The sequence below is a fragment of the Pecten maximus genome, chromosome 13, assembly GCF_902652985.1.
Source record: "Pecten maximus chromosome 13, xPecMax1.1, whole genome shotgun sequence".
Taxonomy (NCBI): Eukaryota; Metazoa; Mollusca; class Bivalvia; order Pectinida; family Pectinidae; genus Pecten; species Pecten maximus.
In genome coordinates this window covers 37,230,071-37,249,089 of record NC_047027.1, presented here as the reverse complement: position 1 = coordinate 37,249,089, position 19,019 = coordinate 37,230,071, and the positions used below count along the sequence as shown (strand labels likewise).

At 36.3% G+C, this 19,019-nt stretch overlaps 2 protein-coding genes across 2 annotated transcripts; one reads left to right on the top strand and one right to left on the bottom strand.

Moving 5' to 3' along the window:
* Positions 1 to 579: 579 nt before the first annotated feature.
* Positions 580 to 4,335, bottom strand: LOC117340868 (cytochrome c oxidase assembly protein COX18, mitochondrial-like). The gene is made up of 5 exons (XM_033902645.1): positions 3,589 to 4,335; positions 3,044 to 3,185; positions 2,448 to 2,572; positions 1,988 to 2,143; positions 580 to 860 (listed from the first exon to the last, which is right to left on the bottom strand). Exons 1-5 carry the CDS (start codon positions 4,147 to 4,149, stop codon positions 675 to 677), a joined length of 1,170 nt encoding a protein of 389 aa, XP_033758536.1. The 5' UTR covers positions 4,150 to 4,335; the 3' UTR covers positions 580 to 674.
* Positions 4,336 to 5,593: 1,258 nt separating this feature from the next.
* On the top strand, positions 5,594 to 12,490 carry LOC117340867 (platelet-activating factor acetylhydrolase IB subunit beta-like). Its single transcript, XM_033902644.1, has 5 exons — positions 5,594 to 5,767; positions 8,986 to 9,075; positions 10,317 to 10,433; positions 10,968 to 11,090; positions 11,807 to 12,490. Exons 1-5 carry the CDS (start codon positions 5,690 to 5,692, stop codon positions 12,125 to 12,127), a joined length of 729 nt encoding a protein of 242 aa, XP_033758535.1. The 5' UTR covers positions 5,594 to 5,689; the 3' UTR covers positions 12,128 to 12,490.
* The last annotated feature ends 6,529 nt before the right edge of the window (positions 12,491 to 19,019 follow it).

Genomic DNA, 19,019 nt, shown 5'->3' with positions numbered 1-19,019 from the left:
GTCTGTCCAGCCGTCCCTCCGTAAACAATTCTTGTTATCGTTATTTCTCAGAAAACACTAAAGGAATCTTTCTCCAATTTCACATTAAGTTCCCCATGGTACCTTGTGCATATTGTATTTCGGGACTGATCAGAAATCAACATGGCTGACAGGCGGCCATCTTGGATTTTGACAATTACAGGTTGCGACTGCTATATCGTTTTATATGAAAAGCTATTAAATTTTTTGAAAGAATAGAAAAGATCAGCCTTTCATTTGACTGATATTAATCATTCAATGGTGGGTGCTAGGATCTCTTGTTTTCAGTAAACTATTCAGTGGTATCACTCACCGATAAATTTTGTAGATACTGTACAGTAAACATTTAATTACATTCATGGTTGATTTAATTTTACTATATTTGCAGTCATAATAAAAAAAGTACCCAGCGAATATCTATACATTAATTGTACATGTATATACATACATTTGTGTGAAAATTATTACTCATAAACTAGCTCTGACTGGGACAAACACAAAATATTTGCCCTGTGATATTTTACAAGCCAATAACAAAAACCACTGGTAAAAGTACATGTATTTTATTGCAAAAAAATGACAAAGCTTATCTGGAACTATCCTCAATTTTTTTTTTCAAAAATCGGCGGATCTTACAATGGTTATTTGTGTTTTGACTATGGCGATTCCTTTTTATGTCTGAGGTATTTTGCCTGGAATGCATTGAGAACATCCCTGTGAGGAGTTGGACTGTCCAGTTTACTCTTCTGAATGCCCAGAGCTCTCTTGACTGATGGTGTGTTTAGGGCAAGCATCTGCGTTAAACTCCATACACTCATTGTGCTGAAATATAGGGTAATACTCTGGAAAGACAAACAAAAAAAAGATATCAACAATTCAGGAGCATAATCTTAGCTAATATCAGCTACAAACGACAATTATAAGAATAATAAATTAAAATTCTATAATGAAAATGAACATTTTTAATAACACTAGAGAATAATTGTAGCTTTGTCACCAGAATATTGTACTAGTATGACAGACCACACATTTGTTCTGACTATAGATGTGTTTGAACCCTGAGTGATTATGGTTTTGAGGATTAGCTATGTCTTATTTACAAACATTTCCATCTAAATCATCACCCTATGACCCATTGCTGTAGCCGCAAGATTTTCAAGATGGCAGCCTTTCAAATTTCTGACAGGATTATAGTCTGTCTTTGAACCATACATGATTGTGTTGCCTGAAAAAGCATGGCAGACACTTCTGAATCCGTCGTGATGTTTCGTTATTGTCATTTCTCCAGACTTTTTTCACAACCATCAATTTGTAACTCTGTATGAGAATTTATGATAATAGATTACAAGATCGAATCCAAACCATGTATCAACATTCAATTTTTACTGCACAACATGACAAAAAATGTTTCATGCAATGTCCCCAGATGTTATGTGGATGTTCAGTTCTATCAACAAATAGGCAACAGAAATCACAATGTGTTCCATAAGGAATGTTAACAAAATATAGAGGGTGCTGTTCGACACATCCACTTTTGTGGTGATCTAGTTTGAAAGAAAGTCCTGTCTAAAAATGGTTTTTCCAAAAAGACAGGAAAGAACAACCATGATGGTGGCCATCCTAATTTCAGTTAAATAAGGATCTTGTTCCACTCAATCGGTGGACGAGCGGTGAAGGTGTCCCTTCACCTCTAGATTGCAAGTTCGTGACCCACGTGGGGCATTTGCCTGGTTCTGACTTTAGTACAGTGGTTTTTCTCAAGATATTCTACCTTCAAAACCAGGCATGTCCTTAAAAGACTCTGGCTGGTAATAGCACATTAAACAAAATAAACCAAACTTAAACGAAATCATCCACCGATGAAAAGAAGCACAAACAAGAATGGTTTACAAATGGACAGAACAGGGGTAAAGTATGCTATATTAAGAGACATACACTGTATTAATGATGATCTTGACAACAGACTTACACTAGGGGCAAAGCACAGGAATGGGAAAATCACGGTGACCACGCCCTGGCCAAATCGTGTAAGGTAGTTCAAACCCTTCTGTACTTTCGTCTCGGGTACCACGGCAACACCCCAGTTTACTTGGTTTTGGTTGACTTTCCTCAGCAACATGGAATACTGCAACACAAGAATACAAGGTGATATTTATAAATCTATAAAAGTATTTGAAAATTTTGCTGTAGATAATGTGCTGCAATATTTTGAATACTTGAACATAATTCAGCCCATCTCGAAAATAAGCAATAAACTCTATAGATATATTTCTATTATAAAACATTGATTAGATAGGCACAACTGGCAACCAAAGAAAATATCAGTAAGATTTGGAAACAATCTACTGGTACCAATACTTAAAAAAAAATAGTCATAACAAACTTCAACTATCAAAATTCAAGATGGGTGCCTGACGGCCATTTCTTACCTCTAGTCCACAGAAAGTGCAAAGGAATCCAATGGTTGGTAGTATGAAGTACGGGTCGGCAATGGTAAGATTGGAAAACCATGCTAAACCCTCCAGGCACATTTCTGGCTGGAAGTAGTTATCCGCTGAAACCAGATATTAATATTAATATTTCATTACAGGCTTTAAATGTAAAAATGAATGCTCCAACAAGGAAACGGTCGTGTAGTATTAGGGCCCATAAATGGGGAAATTCATTTAGTTATGGGGCTCCAAAAAGGGAAAATTCTTGTAGTAAAAGGGGCTCCAAAAAGGGAAAGTTCATGTAGTAATGGGGCTAGAAAAAACAGAAAGTTCATGTTGTAATGAAGCCCCCAAAAGGTAATGGGGGTCCAAAAAGGAAAAGTTAATTCAGTAATGGGGCTAGAAAAATAGAAAGTTTGTGTTGTAGTAGAGCTCCAGAAATGGAATGTTGATGTAGTAATGGGGCTTCAAAAAGGGAAAGTTGATGTAGCAATGGGGCTTCGAAAAAGAAATCCATGCAGTAATGGGCCTACTAAACGGAAAGGTAAGGAAACTCAAAATAGGGAAAGTTCCTGCAATGTTTGTATACCAACCTAATGGCCCTAGTCGTCCTGTATATGACCGAAGTGCCAATCCACAGGTTACAATCACAGGAATTTGAACATACACAATACAAAAAGGTTTCATTGGAGAACAGTTATGCTTCACATAAAGGTCACGTTTCATCTGAGTTATCTGTAAAAAAATGAAAAATAAGAAATTAAGTACAACTGTCATGCCATACTGATATTACAGTTAATAGCAAATATTGGCTTAAATCAATAATAAAGCTAATGTTATACAAATTTAGTGAAAGAATGCAACATGCAGATAATGCACATTTATAACTTAATTAATTTGGGGACTTTTTCTGTTTTTATTTTAAATACAGATGTATTGTGCACCTTGTGAACTTCTGTCAGATTGTTTCATGTTTTAAATTGAAATAAATTCATAATTATATATTGCATAGATATTAATGCATTTGTGAATTAAACTGAAAACTGAAACTTTTGCATCTTAATGACCATGCTTGGTGATCTGTATGTGATTATATTTGTATAGCTATCAAAAATAACTTCAGCGGGTAGCAACATACTTGTAAACGAGTTTCTTTTTTCACTGCATTTGGTTTCACACGACGATAGAGTCCATCAGCAGCCACATCTCCAGCAATTTGTGCCGACATATTTCTTATCTGTGGTGAAATTGTTGTGAGCTTTGCTTGAGACTGTAAACTGAGGACAGTCAAAGGTAGCAATGCTAATCTGAACAAAACCGTCCCAGAAATAATAACCGACCACCATGGCATTCCAATGGTATCATGTAGACAGAAGAAAAATTGTCTGGACAGTTCCACTGGCCAACTGTCCACCATTATACCCAATACGTTGTAAAACGAATTCAGTGACGATTCTATAGACAGGGTCCTCGATGTCACGAACCCCAAACCGAAACCACCAGAGGGGCATTGATTAAGAGTTTTCTCACGTGAAAGTATAGGAATTTCACCCGTACGGAGAATATGTTTAGGAGATAACAATACATTAAACTGTCGTTGAGTTTCTGTCGGTTGACATGACACGCTTGCTCTGTATACACAACAACGTTTCGTGCAATGCACACCACATATCGTCGAATAGGAATGAGAACGATGCATAAAATGTCTACATAACAGATTTGCACGGTGTTCGTGAACTTGAAAAATATCGGATGGTTTTCGGGTAAGATGACTGAATAAACTTATTCAAACGGGGAATCATTTTCTTCAAGTCTTCTATCATCGATTGAAATCAAAAGAGTGTATACCGGTGCGACACAAAACCAATGTCACTCGATGTTAATTATATGCTTGAGAAGATCCGAAAAATACTTTAGCAATACAAACATTTCCCTTACCCAGATGAACGAGAAATGGCAGGGGCATTCGATTTGCATTAATAAAAGTACTGGTTCGATTGCAATGTTAAAAAAACTATCAATCATGGGCCTAGTCATGTAGGCAATACAACCAGTAACTTACTTAATAACTGAAATCTTTCAAATATTAATTAATATCAATATACACACTGTTTACAAATATTTAACACTATCAAAGATGAATATCAATACATCTAAAAGAGAGAGAAAAAATACTGTAAGATTCGAATTTACATTTAACATAAATTCATTTAAACATTTAAGATACCATGCATTGAAGACCACAAAAATCTAGAAGGTTGGGCTGAGCGCCGGTGTTCTGGTAGCTCCAACAAATGGTTACAAATGGTTAAATTCGTCCGTTCAGAGTTAGAAGGTCCCCGGTTCGAGTCCCGGACTGGTCGCTGCATTTTCCATCTCGTGTTATAATTAGATACTTAACGGGTCCTGTTTTACTTCAAATATCAGGACAACATAATGTCAATATTTCATTTTAAGCAACAACATTATCATATACAGCAGTACAATATAAAACCTTCCAATAAAACAGGAGTATGAATTAATTTATTAATGAGATACCAGCTAATGGCTTTTGTACTTTAATCCAACGCCCTTCCCTCACTGTCACTACATTCACTCTAACACTTTTGCAGTCACAATCATGCGTAACACAAGTAATATTTTCAATATAAAATAACCCCCCCCCCCCCCCCCCCCCCCCCCAACTAGATAAAGATGGTCGCACTACACATATATTATATTTAGAAGTTTGTTTTTATGTGATCAGACATTGTCATAATTACAAAAAAGACACATTTAAGTACTATCAAATATAGGGACGCGAACTCTCAAAATCCACCTACAATACCATATATTAATGTATGTTGTTTATAACTGCATGGTATTAAATTATATTAATACTGATATCATTTTGATATATACTGATAAAAGCATGCCTTATTGGTCCGTTTGGTTAATTTCATCTATGGCAAGGAGCGAAACATTTTCGATTTTCAAAAGTTTACATGAAAAGGACAAGATTTTTCACAGAACTTTATTTATACTCAAAATTAGTGTATAAAACATCATCATCATCATGATCATCATCAATTGACATTCTTTCGTGATGAACTGTTCTAATCGCTTCAGCCACGTAATGACCAATCCATTCATTTCGTGTCAACCTCGCAATGGTAGGCCTGTCACATTCGGTATGGCTGCGCAGCCTCCGACAGATGTTGCTTCCGTGAAGCATTGATTTGCTGGCGATTCCACATCACATGGCAGGGATGAAAAACTGTGCAGATAGCCCGGAACCCGTGGAAGATGTCCAAGGAGATGGACGCTGGATAAGTCAGGTTGTCACTCTTTTGCTTATTTTTGCAGTGGATTCACGTGTCGGCGGTCGGCCAATGGCCTTCAGCAGTTCAGCTTTAGTACAGGAGCAAATCCTACGCTCAGTACCCCATGTTGTAATGTATATTCATAACAAAACAGTAGATTCTAATTCTCGATCCTTGCACCAGAATAATTTTAAAAACCCCGCTTATTCTCATCACCCTGACCCTCAGACGGAGTTGCACTGTAGACATTTTCTGTCTGAGGCACCAAGAACCTTTTAGTGCTAGATATAGCGGGACTGACTGGTCATCAAAGTGACACTGGTGTCCATGACCAGTACATCGGTACATCAATGATTTTCTTACCCTTAGTTAACAGGGGCCTGTACCTTTTTACCATTGGGAGAATACAGTGGTTATTTTTGCTAAATGATGAAATATCATCAATATATTTGTTTGTTTAATTTAACTTCAATAAATTGAAAATAGAAGCATAAGTTCATCTCCTTGAAATACTCACTGATCGACATTTCTTCCTAAAGATTGATGTAAAGCGACACTTATACAATTTCTCATTGGGAATATATGAACAAAAAATTGGGGAAAATGCAACAAAATTTCACCGGGGGAAGGGGCCTAAATTTGGCCCACACCCCAAATATGTCGCCCCCCCCCCCCAACCCCCTGCTGTAACTACATATTTAACAGATCACAGGCACTTGTATATCAAGTAATACGAACCTGAGATAAGATTCCAGTATCGATGATATATATGTTAATTACCAGATACCAGTGCCTGTGAATAGAGTGTTATCCACAAGTGAGAGGTCCTCGGTTCGAATGTCAGTCGGGTCGAGCTGCATTTTCCTGTTACATTTGTGTGATTGCATTTAAGCATTTCAAGAACTGGTTTTCATTGGTGGTCGAGTGGCACGGTGGTAACACGCTTGCCTTTCACCTAGACGGCCTGGGTTCAATTCCCTGATCGGACGTGAAAAGGTATGGTGTCACCTGCCCAATCATGTGGGTTTTCCCTGGTTAATCTGGTTTCCTCCCACAATAAGACCCTTCACGCGCTTCCATTCAGACCAACAACTGTGAGTAAGATAAGTTGTTAAACTTGTTTCACAATTGTTGTAAAATAAATAAAGTTTAAATTGGTGTTTATAATACTCATACCAAGCATGTGTCAGTAGCCTATTATTAAAATCTACTGTCGGACAGCAACTTACTGATTTAACACTGAGCAACTTGGGAATTATTTACTACAAATGGCGTTTAAGATGCGAGCTTGTCATTTGAATTTCAAAGACTATATTTAATATTTTGTAAATGTAACATCAACAGGTACATATCTTTCAGAATTGAAAACCTGAAAGTATTTGTTCTTGGACATTATGTAGGGAGAATGGAGGAGATTGCATGGAGAAAGTGTGCTATATAGTGTCAACGTAGCGTGAAATATTCTCCCCAGTGATAATTTTTTAAATAAAAAAAAAAAAAAAAAATCCCATTAAGCAATGTAGTGCTGAAGCCATAAACACTCACCATCATTCTCTGAAAGAAGGAAGGGAACTCTGTTTTGATGTAGGGTAGCATTACCAGGTTTGGTTGTGTATTGGTTAATGTTTCCGTTCACCCCAATTCATAAAAGTCTCGATTTTCATTGTCAACTATAACTTTGTCTACAAAACCATTATGTATTTGTACAAATACTACTTGTTCTGAACACTTATTTTCAAGATTTGCAAATGCAACTTAACAGATGTGTATACTGGTATTTTAAAATATGGTCTTGAAAGGATGCCAACTGATTCACTTTGTACACCAAAATTCAAGGTCATGGTGTGCACTAAAAGTCAAGGTCGTGGTTATGTCATTTGCCAAGGTCATTTTGCAGATGTAGCAACAACAGTCAAGGGCTGAAAAGTGACACCTATTTTAATGGACATGGCACCTTAAATTCACCATTGAAAACCAGAGGTTGACCATAAGTAGACTAGAAATTAAAAAAAAAAAAATTATTAGACATGAAGTAAAAGAAAAAAAATGTGCTCTACTACTATTACATAAACACATCTCTGCTCACAATCTAAAACATGCTTTGTAAAATGGCTGCAGCTTGCACTACTGAGTTTCAATATGTTGTGATTTCATCATTGAAACTGTGATGACAACTGGCCCGAGTGATCAAACTTTTCCTATTGGCACCTAGATTTTATGACTTGGTTTTCCAATAGGCCACTTATTAGAACTATCCACTTTGAGTCAAGTTCGTGGTGTGCACAAAAATTCAAGGTCATTAGCCAGGGTCATTTTGTCTGTGCATCAACAAAGATGGTCATGGTGTATATAATAGTCAAGTTCATAGTGTGACCTTCAGTCACAGACTCAAGGTCATGAGGTGTTTTGTCAAATAATGCTATGAAATGCACAAAAAGATGAGGTCATGATGTGCATCAAAGTTCAGGATGATGGTGATGGGGTTGTAGTATAGGGTTTGTAATGTGGGGTTTGTGGTGGTGGGGTGGGGGTGGGGAGTTGTGGTGGGGGGTGTTGAAGTGTGGGGTTTGTGGTGGTGGTGTGGGGTTTGTGGTGTGGGGTTTGTGGTGTGGGGTGGGGGGTGTGGTGGGGGGGGGGGGGGGTGTTGTGGTACAGGGTTTGTGATGGGGGTGGGGGAGGGGGTTGTGGTGGGGGGTTCGTGGGATGTGTGTGTGTTGTGTGGGGTTTGTAGTGTGGGGTTTTGTGGTACGGGGGTTTGTTGTGGGGGGTTGTGGTGTGGGGTTTGTGGTGGTGGTGGGGGGTTTGTGGTGGTGGGTTTGTAGTGTGGGGTTTGTATTGTGGGGTTTGTGGTATGGGGTTTGTGGTGATGGTGGTGGAGGGTTTGTGGGGTTGTGGTGCAGGGTTTGTGATGGGGATGGGGAGGGGGGTTGTGGTGGGGGGTTCGTGGGGTGTGTGTGTATTGTAGTGTGGGGTTTGTCGTTTGGGGTTTGTGGTATGGGGTTTGTGGTGGTGGGAGGGGGGGGGGTGTTGTAGTGTGGGGTTTGTGGTATGGGTTTGTGGTGGTGGTGGTGGGGGGGTGTTGTAGTGTGGGGTTTTGTAGGGGGGGGGGGGTGTTGTAGTGTGGGGTTTGTGGTGGTGGTGGGGGGGGGGGTGTTGTAGTATTGGGGTTGACAGTGTTATAGACATGTTTGAGAGCCTCACTTTGGTTGACTGTTTTGGGTTGACTGTTTCAGCATCTCCGGTTTATTGCTGAGGGGAAAAGCAAAGAGCCAGAAGTTCTCTTTATTGGTGATTCAATTATCCAGCAAATGAGATTTTCTAAGGTGAGTTAATGTGAAGGCTTCGTTTGGTGAATGGAAAACTATCAACTAAAACTTACATTATTTGTAATTATATCATGAGATATCATCTGCTAGTTATCCTTGCTTTTTTAGTCATAAACAGTTATTTTTGAGGAGAATATAACATTGACAAAACTATAAATAATTCTGTACTTTTCAAACAAGTTCATATTAAAACAGCATCACTCACACATTTATAACAATCTAAATAATAATTTATATTCAGCCGATTATTCACTATACAATTAATGTATATTTAGTATTCTTAACAGTGTATGAAAGTATATATGAAAACTCCTTAGACAATTGGTCTACATAAAATTGAAATCCCATAGCCCAAGTCATTTTTCCATAGACCAATTTTGTAAACATATATTGTTAAAAGTCGCATAACTGCATCATGCAAACGCTTGCATATGTATATATCATTCAGTTCAAACTCTCTCAAATGTTTGAAACCAATAGCGCGCTATTAGACGTAAAACGACCTCAATTGTTAGCTCTGATTTCATATGATTTTTTGTCAGAAAATATAGGAATGTTGTTTACATGAATTGTAATGTATGTCAGGACTCAAACTTTTCATAGCCAATGGGGCCAACACTTAGAAATTTTACATAGACCGACCAGGTTTTCTATATAGCCTTTGGTCATATAGGACCACCTTTACATTCGAACACTGTCTTAAGCATTAGACCATTTCATGATTTGCAGCTAAACCTGCTAGCAAAGTCCAAAAACCTGTGAAAAAATAAATTCCAGTTAAAAAGGAAACTCTGATGGACTAATCAAACAACTGGAAAAGCTATTTCAATATCAATAATCCTAATACATATGTTCATCAGTTATGGACCTTTTGTGAGGTCAGTATGATTTTATACTAACCTTATAGAATCAAATATTCACTCTGGGCAAAAGTCAGTATATAATACCATATTGAGTCATTGACCAAATATAAGGTCCTAAATTTTCATATTAGATATGAAACTTGTTTGCAAGAGGGTTGATTTGAATTATATTTATCTTGGTAAGAGGAAACTGACACTTGGGCATTAATTGTGATGTCAAAATGATTATGACATAAACGCAATACATATTGACTTTGTATTTCTAAAAATATAACCATCAAGGTCAATATCCCACCATGTGACCATGTTTTAGCCAATGAGAATTGAGGAAAATTGGACCATATCTAATTAAGCCTGATTGTCATGTGACTCTAGGTGTGGACTACCCTGTTGGAACCTCTACATTGCCTGAACTTTGGTATCGGCGGCGATCAGACTCAACATGTTCTCTGGCGAGTGACTAACGGAGAATTAGATTGTATCCCTCCGAAGGTAGGGCACGTTTTCTTGTAAACCTATTCAAACATTTCAAAACCTTCCAAAGATACCTTTTCTTGAAATTTATGTTGAAATATATGTTCCGTAATTTAAAATTGGATAGTTCTTCAGTGTAAAAATTTGATTTTGATAGATAATTCTTCCCGCGAAACATATTTTGAAGTTTGCTAACCTATCCTTGAAGATATACCCACCAAGTTCTAATTACAAATATATATCAATAATGTATGGTAATGTTTTCAGGATCAGTTGATGAGTCCCAATTATTAATTCACACAAACTGTTACATTATTAAGATGAATTTGGAATACAGAAGCTGAGTAAAATGTAATTTTACATTGTGAAGATGACCATTGTATTTAAAATACAGAAGCTGAGTATAATGTGATTTAATTCCTGGATGAACAGGTACGGATTGGTTCCAGTCCTAAAAAACCTACGTAAAAAAAATAATAAAAATCTTATGCACTGTAAGATAATTTCTGATGCATGCACAAGGGGAGATAACTCTGTATTCATGTTGCCTAGGTGATTGTCCTTCAAGTTGGTACCAACAACCATGGCCACACAGCTGAGGAAGTTATAGCAGGAATCCTGGAGATTGTTAAAGTTATACGGACCAAACAACCAATGGCACAAATCGTTGTTATGGTAATGTCATATCCTACTTTTAGCCCACTTGTTTTGTAGCAAGATCTGTTTTCAGCATGATTTAAAGAAAGCCATGCCATTAATTGTAGAGAAAGTTTCGCATATTTAAATTTTAAAAAGCACAATAGCTATTATTTGAGCTGTGGGTTCTTTTATTTCATTTCATTTGTACGGAATAGGTACAGTACCATATAATGGAATGCAATTCAATCTTAAGTGATCATGAGTTCCCAAGATGGCATCCATCTCTAGAAAGTATACACTTCAAACATAAAAGCCATTATTTTTATTTTTACGATGTAACAGACGTAAAATCAATCGTGAATAGTTCGGTCATATATTTATAGGTATAATTTATTCAATTTCATTGCAAATGGAGATTGCCTGTCTCGCTTTTAACAAAATGTACCAAATGAAGCATCAAAGTTCTGCCATCTTGAATCCAAGTGGTATGTTTCAAGAAACGAACCATGTTTACCGGTTTGGTTCTGCTGGTGCACTGCATTCCATTATGAGTCAGAGTACAGCAGATTTGTTTCAGTACAACTGGTACGAACTGGATAAAGGAACGCATGGATGATTATTTAGTTGTCCTAGGCTGGTGTTCAATCTTTAGAATTACTCTATTTTGAGTCTATAACCTATTGTATGACTTGATGTATAAACTTGCAATGGTCATATCTCTTCTACACTGGTCAAAATGTTTTATAATTCAGGGTATCCTACCAAGGGGAGAAAGACCGAACCCTCTCAGGATCAAGAACAGCAAAGTGAATTCTGAAGTTGAAGCAAAATTACGCTGTCAGAAAAATGTGACATTTTTCGCAGTGGAAGACGACACGTTTGTGAACAGTGAGGGGATGATTAGTGCAAACGACATGTATGATTATCTTCACCTGACGCCGGAAGGATACACCAAGCTTGGGGAACCTCTGCTGGAGGTGATCGAACACTTGATGCAGATGTTTGTAAAGGTAGAGAACGTTTCCCTTGATAACGACTCTTTAGCTGGGGACCTTGCTTCAGATACACAGTGAACTGTCGGCCATTACTGTAAAACGATACTCGTCCTGCTTGACAGAATATTAGCTTCTGTAACAGTTTTGCTATCAAGTTAAAATAATTTTTTTCTTGCGGAATTGTGGGCACTCTCTGTAAGCTGCGAACTGTTGTTTCCATAGCAACACTGTTGTTACTGTTGAATAAGAAATCAGTGATTATCCGATAAATATGCCACATCTCCTGTAGGTGGTAATTATGAAAGATTTGTTACCATAGCAACAAAGGTTTTTATTGTGTCATAGGAATTCTAATCATGGAGATTTAGTAACCATAGCAACAGAGGTTTATATTGTGTCATAGGAATTCTAAACTTGGAGATTTAGTAACCAGCATAGCATGTGAAAACAAGGTTTATTCCAAATTACAAATAATATCTTGATTATGTAACAGGTAAGTTATCATGAATTTTGTACAGACCACTCGACTGAACTTGAAGTAATTTACACATGATTCTTACAGATAAGAACTTAATATATGTAATTTTAAGGCTGAATTTTTCAAGAGGATGTCTAAGGAATATTCTTTAACTCTGAGGCTTGTCATTTTGAACATGTGCAATTTAGACCATGGAAATTCGAAGAAGTTGACAAGTATCACATCCATTTCAGTAACTTTTGTGGTTGCTTTTCATGGAAATATGTTTACAGTTTGTCGTTTATTTGTGCCATATATGATACATTCGCTGTGCTAGTAACAGGTTATATAAAAGGGCTGAAACACCTTTGCCATTCGGATAAGAATATATTTGCTGTGTTAGTAGAGAGTAATATAAGAAGGCCGAAACACCTTTGACACTAGGATAAGAATATTTTGTTTTGAAGGCAGAAAATAATACCCAGTTATATTTCCTGAGCAATAATATTTGTGCACCAAAAAGGTAGGTTGTGTCGAGGCAGTACTGTCAAGCTATTTTAGAGCACTGGTACCAACTTTTATCTCCTTGCAAATCAATGTTAGGAAGCTTGTACTTTAAACAGGTTTCCAATTCTTTGTAATGTTGTATCCGACACATTCCAAATGTTCACTTATTAGCTCTGCCATAATACTCCTTCAACTACAAATATTGATATAGTCTGTCAAAATTTGTCATCAGTCCCTGTGCAACAAGTCATCGAAGGTATGTATGTAACTGGGGTAAAAAATGAGGTCATTGTTACTATAAATAAATCTGACACCTTACTTATCAAACTTCATTTTTCTTCCAATTGCCGTGAAACCTCATCCCTGAAGGTACACTTATTCAAACGATCCCTCTTGGAAAGGCTCACAGATCAACCATCAAGGGGAAGATGAGGTCAGTTTCTATAAATAGAATTTTTATATCCTCGCTCTATCAATTTACTTGCTAAATTGCGTGTCAGAACCTTCATAGACTCGTTACATTTCTGCTGTGAGGGGACCATAGGGACTTGGCATCTATTTCCAACACACAGTCCATATAATATGTATAAGATACTATAATATATGGACCGTGGGTTGGGAATTTGTGTCAAGTCCCTGTGGAGGGGACTAGTATGTTAATCCGGCTGTAACTAATTAAATTAAATTGTCACAGACCTTATCATTGGTTACTGTGACATTAGCTGTATAAGGGTCACCTGTTGACCGTGACATTAGCTGTATTAGTGATCACCTGTTGACTGTGACATTAGCTGTATAAGTGATCACCTGTTGACCGTGACATTAGCTGTATAAGTGATCACCTGTTGACCGTGACATTAGCTGTATAAGTGATCCCCTGTTGACTGTGACATTAGCTGTATAAGTGATCACCTGTTGACCGTGACATTTGCTGTATAAGTGATCACCTGTTGACCTTGTCATTAGTGGTATAAGTGACACCTGTTGACCGTGACATTAGCTGTATAAGTGATCACCTGTTGACCGTGACATTAGCAGTATAAGTGACACCTGTTGACCGTGACATTAGCTGTATAAGTGACACCTGTTGACCGTGACATTAGCTGTATAAGTGACACCTGTTGACCGTGACATTAGCTGTATAAGTGACACCTGTTGACTGTGACATTAGCTGTATAAGTGACACCTGTTGACTGTGACATTAGCTGTATAAGGGTCACCTGTTGACTGTGACATTAGCTGTATAAGGGTCACCTGTTGACTGTGACATTAGCTGTATAAGTGATGGCCTGTTGACTGTGACATTAGCTGTATAAGTGATGGCACCTGTTGACTGTGACATTAGCTGTATAAGTGACCACCTGTTGACCATGACAGCTGTATAAGTGATCACCTGTTGACCGTGACAGCTGTATAAGTGATCCCCTGTTGACTGTGACATTAGCTGTATAAGTGATCACCTGTTGACCGTGACATTAGCTGTATAAGTGATCACCTGTTGACCGTGACATTAGCTGTATAAGTGATCACCTGTTGACCGTGACATTAGCTGTATAAGTGATCACCTGTTGACCGTGACATTAGCTGTATAAGTGATCACCTGTTGACCGTGACATTAGCTGTATAAGTGACACCTGTTGACCGTGACATTAGCTGTATAAGTGACACCTGTTGACCGTGACATTAGCTGTATAAGTGACACCTGTTGACCGTGACATTAGCTGTATAAGTGACACCTGTTGACTGTGACATTAGCTGTATAAGTGATCACCTGTTGACTGTGACATTAGCTGTATAAGTGACACCTGTTGACTGTGACATTATTTGTTGACTGTGATCATGCCATGGTATCCTCTTGCCTAATTTTTCATTTCACTGCTTTTTAAGTGGATATGGTGAACTTTTGAAATAGAAATTGTTTTTCAAGTGATTTTCTACAGTTTTACATTTAGTATGTACATATTCAATGCAAAAACCAGTGTCCCATATTTGGATCAAATGTTTGACACAAAGTTCAGGTGAATTTGAAATTGATTCTTGTTAGTAGATGATAATTGATTCTCTAATTCCAAGTAAAATACCATTCCTTATGAGTCCACTACTAATGAAACTGGGGGTGGGGGTGGGGGTGGGGGGACTATAGGTTTACTCATCGTCTGACTTGCACGTATGTAACGTGACAGTTTGCCAGTACTCTAGCAGCTTCATTCCTTGAGGGATTTTGATCAATCTTCACACATTGATGAAGTATCGTAATATCTGGGATGAGTTCGTGCTTCAGGGTGAAGGTCAAGGTCACTATTTTTGGGCAGAGGCCAGTAGTGTATTGCTTAGGCATGCTTATTGATGTTAATCCCGATAATTGTTTCAAGATAAAAATTGATTAACTTTTTCCAAATAAAATACCATTTTGGAGTTATACAAGGTTTCCATAGTGTGAATCTGTTTTTGAAATTTGTCAATGTTTACAGGTGGGAAGTTTTATTGAATGTATTCATGGTGCAAAGTAAATTTCCAGTTCAATAATGGATAAAACAGGCAATAAATAGAATAAGAATGTTGCAAGTCATGAGATTTCTTATTACATTGATATTAAATGTGGAGGTTTAATGGAGGTAGTCAGGCTCGGATCCAGGAATTTGAAAAGGGGGGGTCCAGTAATTTAGTGGTAATGTGAGCGCCGTAGGCACGAAGTTTTTTTTGACGAGGGGTCTGGGGGCCAAAATTTCTGACTGTAGTCTGATAAACACGTTTATAGTCTTGCGTTCATAAAAGACCAATACAGATGTAATTTCTAAACATTCAAAATTCCTATCTTTCTTAAATGATTGGAATATAGAATTGTTTGATATGTTGTTAATTGTGGTGCATATATTATTTAAAAAAAAATTGACTATCAACATTCCTTGTTCACTGTAAAAACTGATGTATTTAATTCACTTGTGAAAGACTAGTTCTAAGTTATTTTTGATGATTTTAAATGTTTTCAATATAACGTTTACCCGAGATTGTATGCAGGTCATTTATAAGTTTGAAAAAGACCATAATATCAGCTGTGCTGTTTGTTGTATTTAAAATGTGTACATGTATCAATCACCATTCCTGTTTATATCGCATTATCAGAGACCAAAACATGAGATTGATAAATGGAGGTTGGAACTTTTTGACAAATTTTAATTACTTAATTAAAAGCCATATTTCTAACCAGTCATAGCTTTTAATTTCATCTTACAAAAAAAAAAAAAAAAAGGTGAAAAAAAGTAAAAAAAAAAAAAAATTCCTTCATAATAAAATGTTCTGCCTTGTCTAAAATGCATTTATTGGAAATCACCATTGTTGGTCATTAGATTTGATCCTAATGCCAAATTTCATTCCTTCTTGACAAGTCGGTTTCATACTTCATATAAACTGCACAATGTCCGATACCTGATGTAAAGTTGATTTTAAAACAATGTTAACTTTAATTTTAAAATACTCCACTAGAATAGTTCCCTGCATTTTCATTATTCATATCGCCCAATGTATTACATATCTGTATGGTGTGAAAGTGTTAAAATTATCATTATAAGTGCTTGAATATATCTAATAGGGCGGCATTGAGCGAGTAGAGATACGGGGGAATTAAGGAACATTTAATAAAAAATTTCTTTAGATTAGAAAAAATGTAAAAATTTATTTATTTTACAACAATTGTGAAACAATTAGTTATACCAGATTTTATCAATCACTCTTGTTGGCCCGGATGGAAGCATGCGAAGGGCCTCGGTGCAGGAGAAAACCAGAGTACCGGAAGAAAACCGATGTCTGTAGATTCAAGAATATGATTAAACTAGAGACAAGCCGACTTCTCTGTTGGTCTGTGTATTTTAAACCAGAAGGTTATAAATGACAAAAAATAAATCTTTTTGGAAGTTTTTTTTTTTTTTTTTACAATTTTATTACTTTCTTGAATTTAGGAGTTATATTTTTGTTTTGAAAAGGTGTCTGTCTTTCACTTTGGTGCCCTCATTTTTCTTTGTGTATATAGTCTGTACAGATAACCTAGATAATACTACTGATATGTTTGTGTAATGAATGTAAGCTCCTCAATACTATGTGAGCGAGTCCAATCAATAAACTATATACAAGAGTCAGGCTGTTCCATCAAATGTGATTACATTTGCCTGTAAAAACAACCAATCATTGCTCTGCTATCAAATGATGACACATGCAGACATGTCTAGTTGATCAAAAGGAAACCTGTTGGTTGAATCACTCGTCTGGACATAATAACTTCTTGTTTCCCTGTAACCAGACAGAGTTGTGATGCTCGCTCTATAGTTAGATCACATATGCAGTTATTAGAGTTGGTGATTGAACTCACTCCATACAAAGTTGTATGCAACATATGGTAAAAATCTATATCCCTTGTATGCTTCACTATTGACTGTGAATAAGATTTATTGTAAAAATCTATATCCCTTGTATGCTTCACTATTGACTGTGAATAAGATTTATTGTAAAAATCTATATCCCTTGTATGCTTCACTATTGATTGTGAATAAGATTTATTGTAAAAATCTTTATAACTTGTAAGCTTCACTATCTGGCTAATTGTATGTAAAATTTATGGTAAAAATCTGTATCACTTGCAAGCTTCACAATTGATTGTGTATAATCACTTGCAAGCTTTACTAATGATTATGTATAAGATAAATGATAAGAATCTGTATCATTTGCAAGCTTTCCTAATGATTGTGTATAAGATTATGGTAAAAATCTGTATCACTTGTAAGCTTTACTAATGATTGTGTGTAAGATAAATGGTAAAAATCTGTATCACTTGCAAGCTTCACTATTGATTGTGTATAAGATGAATGGTAAAAATCTGTATCACTTGTAAGCTTCACTATCAGGCTAATTGTATGTTAAATGTATGGTAAAATCTGTATCACTTGTAAGCTTCATAATTGATTGTGTATAAACTTTCTTTACAAAAAAATCTGTATTACTTGTAAGCTTTACTAATGATTGTATAAGATAAATGGTAAAAATCTGTATCACTTGTAAGCTTTACTAATGATTGTGTATAAGATAAATGGTAAAAATTTGTATCACTTCTAAGCTTTACTAATGATTGTGTATAAGATTAATGGTAAAAATCTGTATCACTTGTAAGCTTTACTAATGATTGTGTATAAGATTTATTGTAAAAATTTGTATCACTTGTAAGCTTCACTATCAGGCTAATTGTATGTAAAATTTATGGTAAAAATCTGTATCACTTGTAAGCTTTACTAATGATTGTATAAGATTATGGTAAAAATTTGTATCACTTGTAAGCTTCACTATCAGGCTAATTGTATGTAAAATTTATGGTAAAAATCTGTATCACTTGTAAGCTTTACTAATGATTGTATAAGATTATGGTAAAAATTTGTATCACTTGTAAGCTTCACTATCAGGCTAATTGTATGTAAAATTTATGGTAAAAATCTGTATCACTTGCAAGTTTTACTAATGATTGTATACGATAAATGGTAAAAATCTGTATCACTTGTAAGCTTTACTAATGATTGTGTATAAGATTGATGGTAAAAATCTGTATCACTTGTAAGCTTTACTAATGATTGTGTATAAGATAAATGGTAAAAATCTGTATCACTTGTATGCTTCAATATGTGTGTACTGGTGTGTTTCTGTTACAGCTTGCCACTTGTGTTACTGTATTCACTGGACAATAAAAGACATTAAACAACCAAGTTTTGTTTCTCTTTTTCTGTGATTAAACAGTAAAGTATGGCATTATTCACAGGGACTAACTCATATACACTGTCATCCATCAGCTCCTTTACACTTTGCAGGAAAAATCTTGAAATTCTGTAAATATCATTAAAAAATTGTTATTGTCTTTTAGCTCACCTGAGCTTATGCCATACCCTGGTGTCTTGCTGTAAACAATTGACTTCTTCTTCTGAACCGCTGATCAGAATTTAACTCAATTTGGTAGGAAGCATCCCTAGGAGG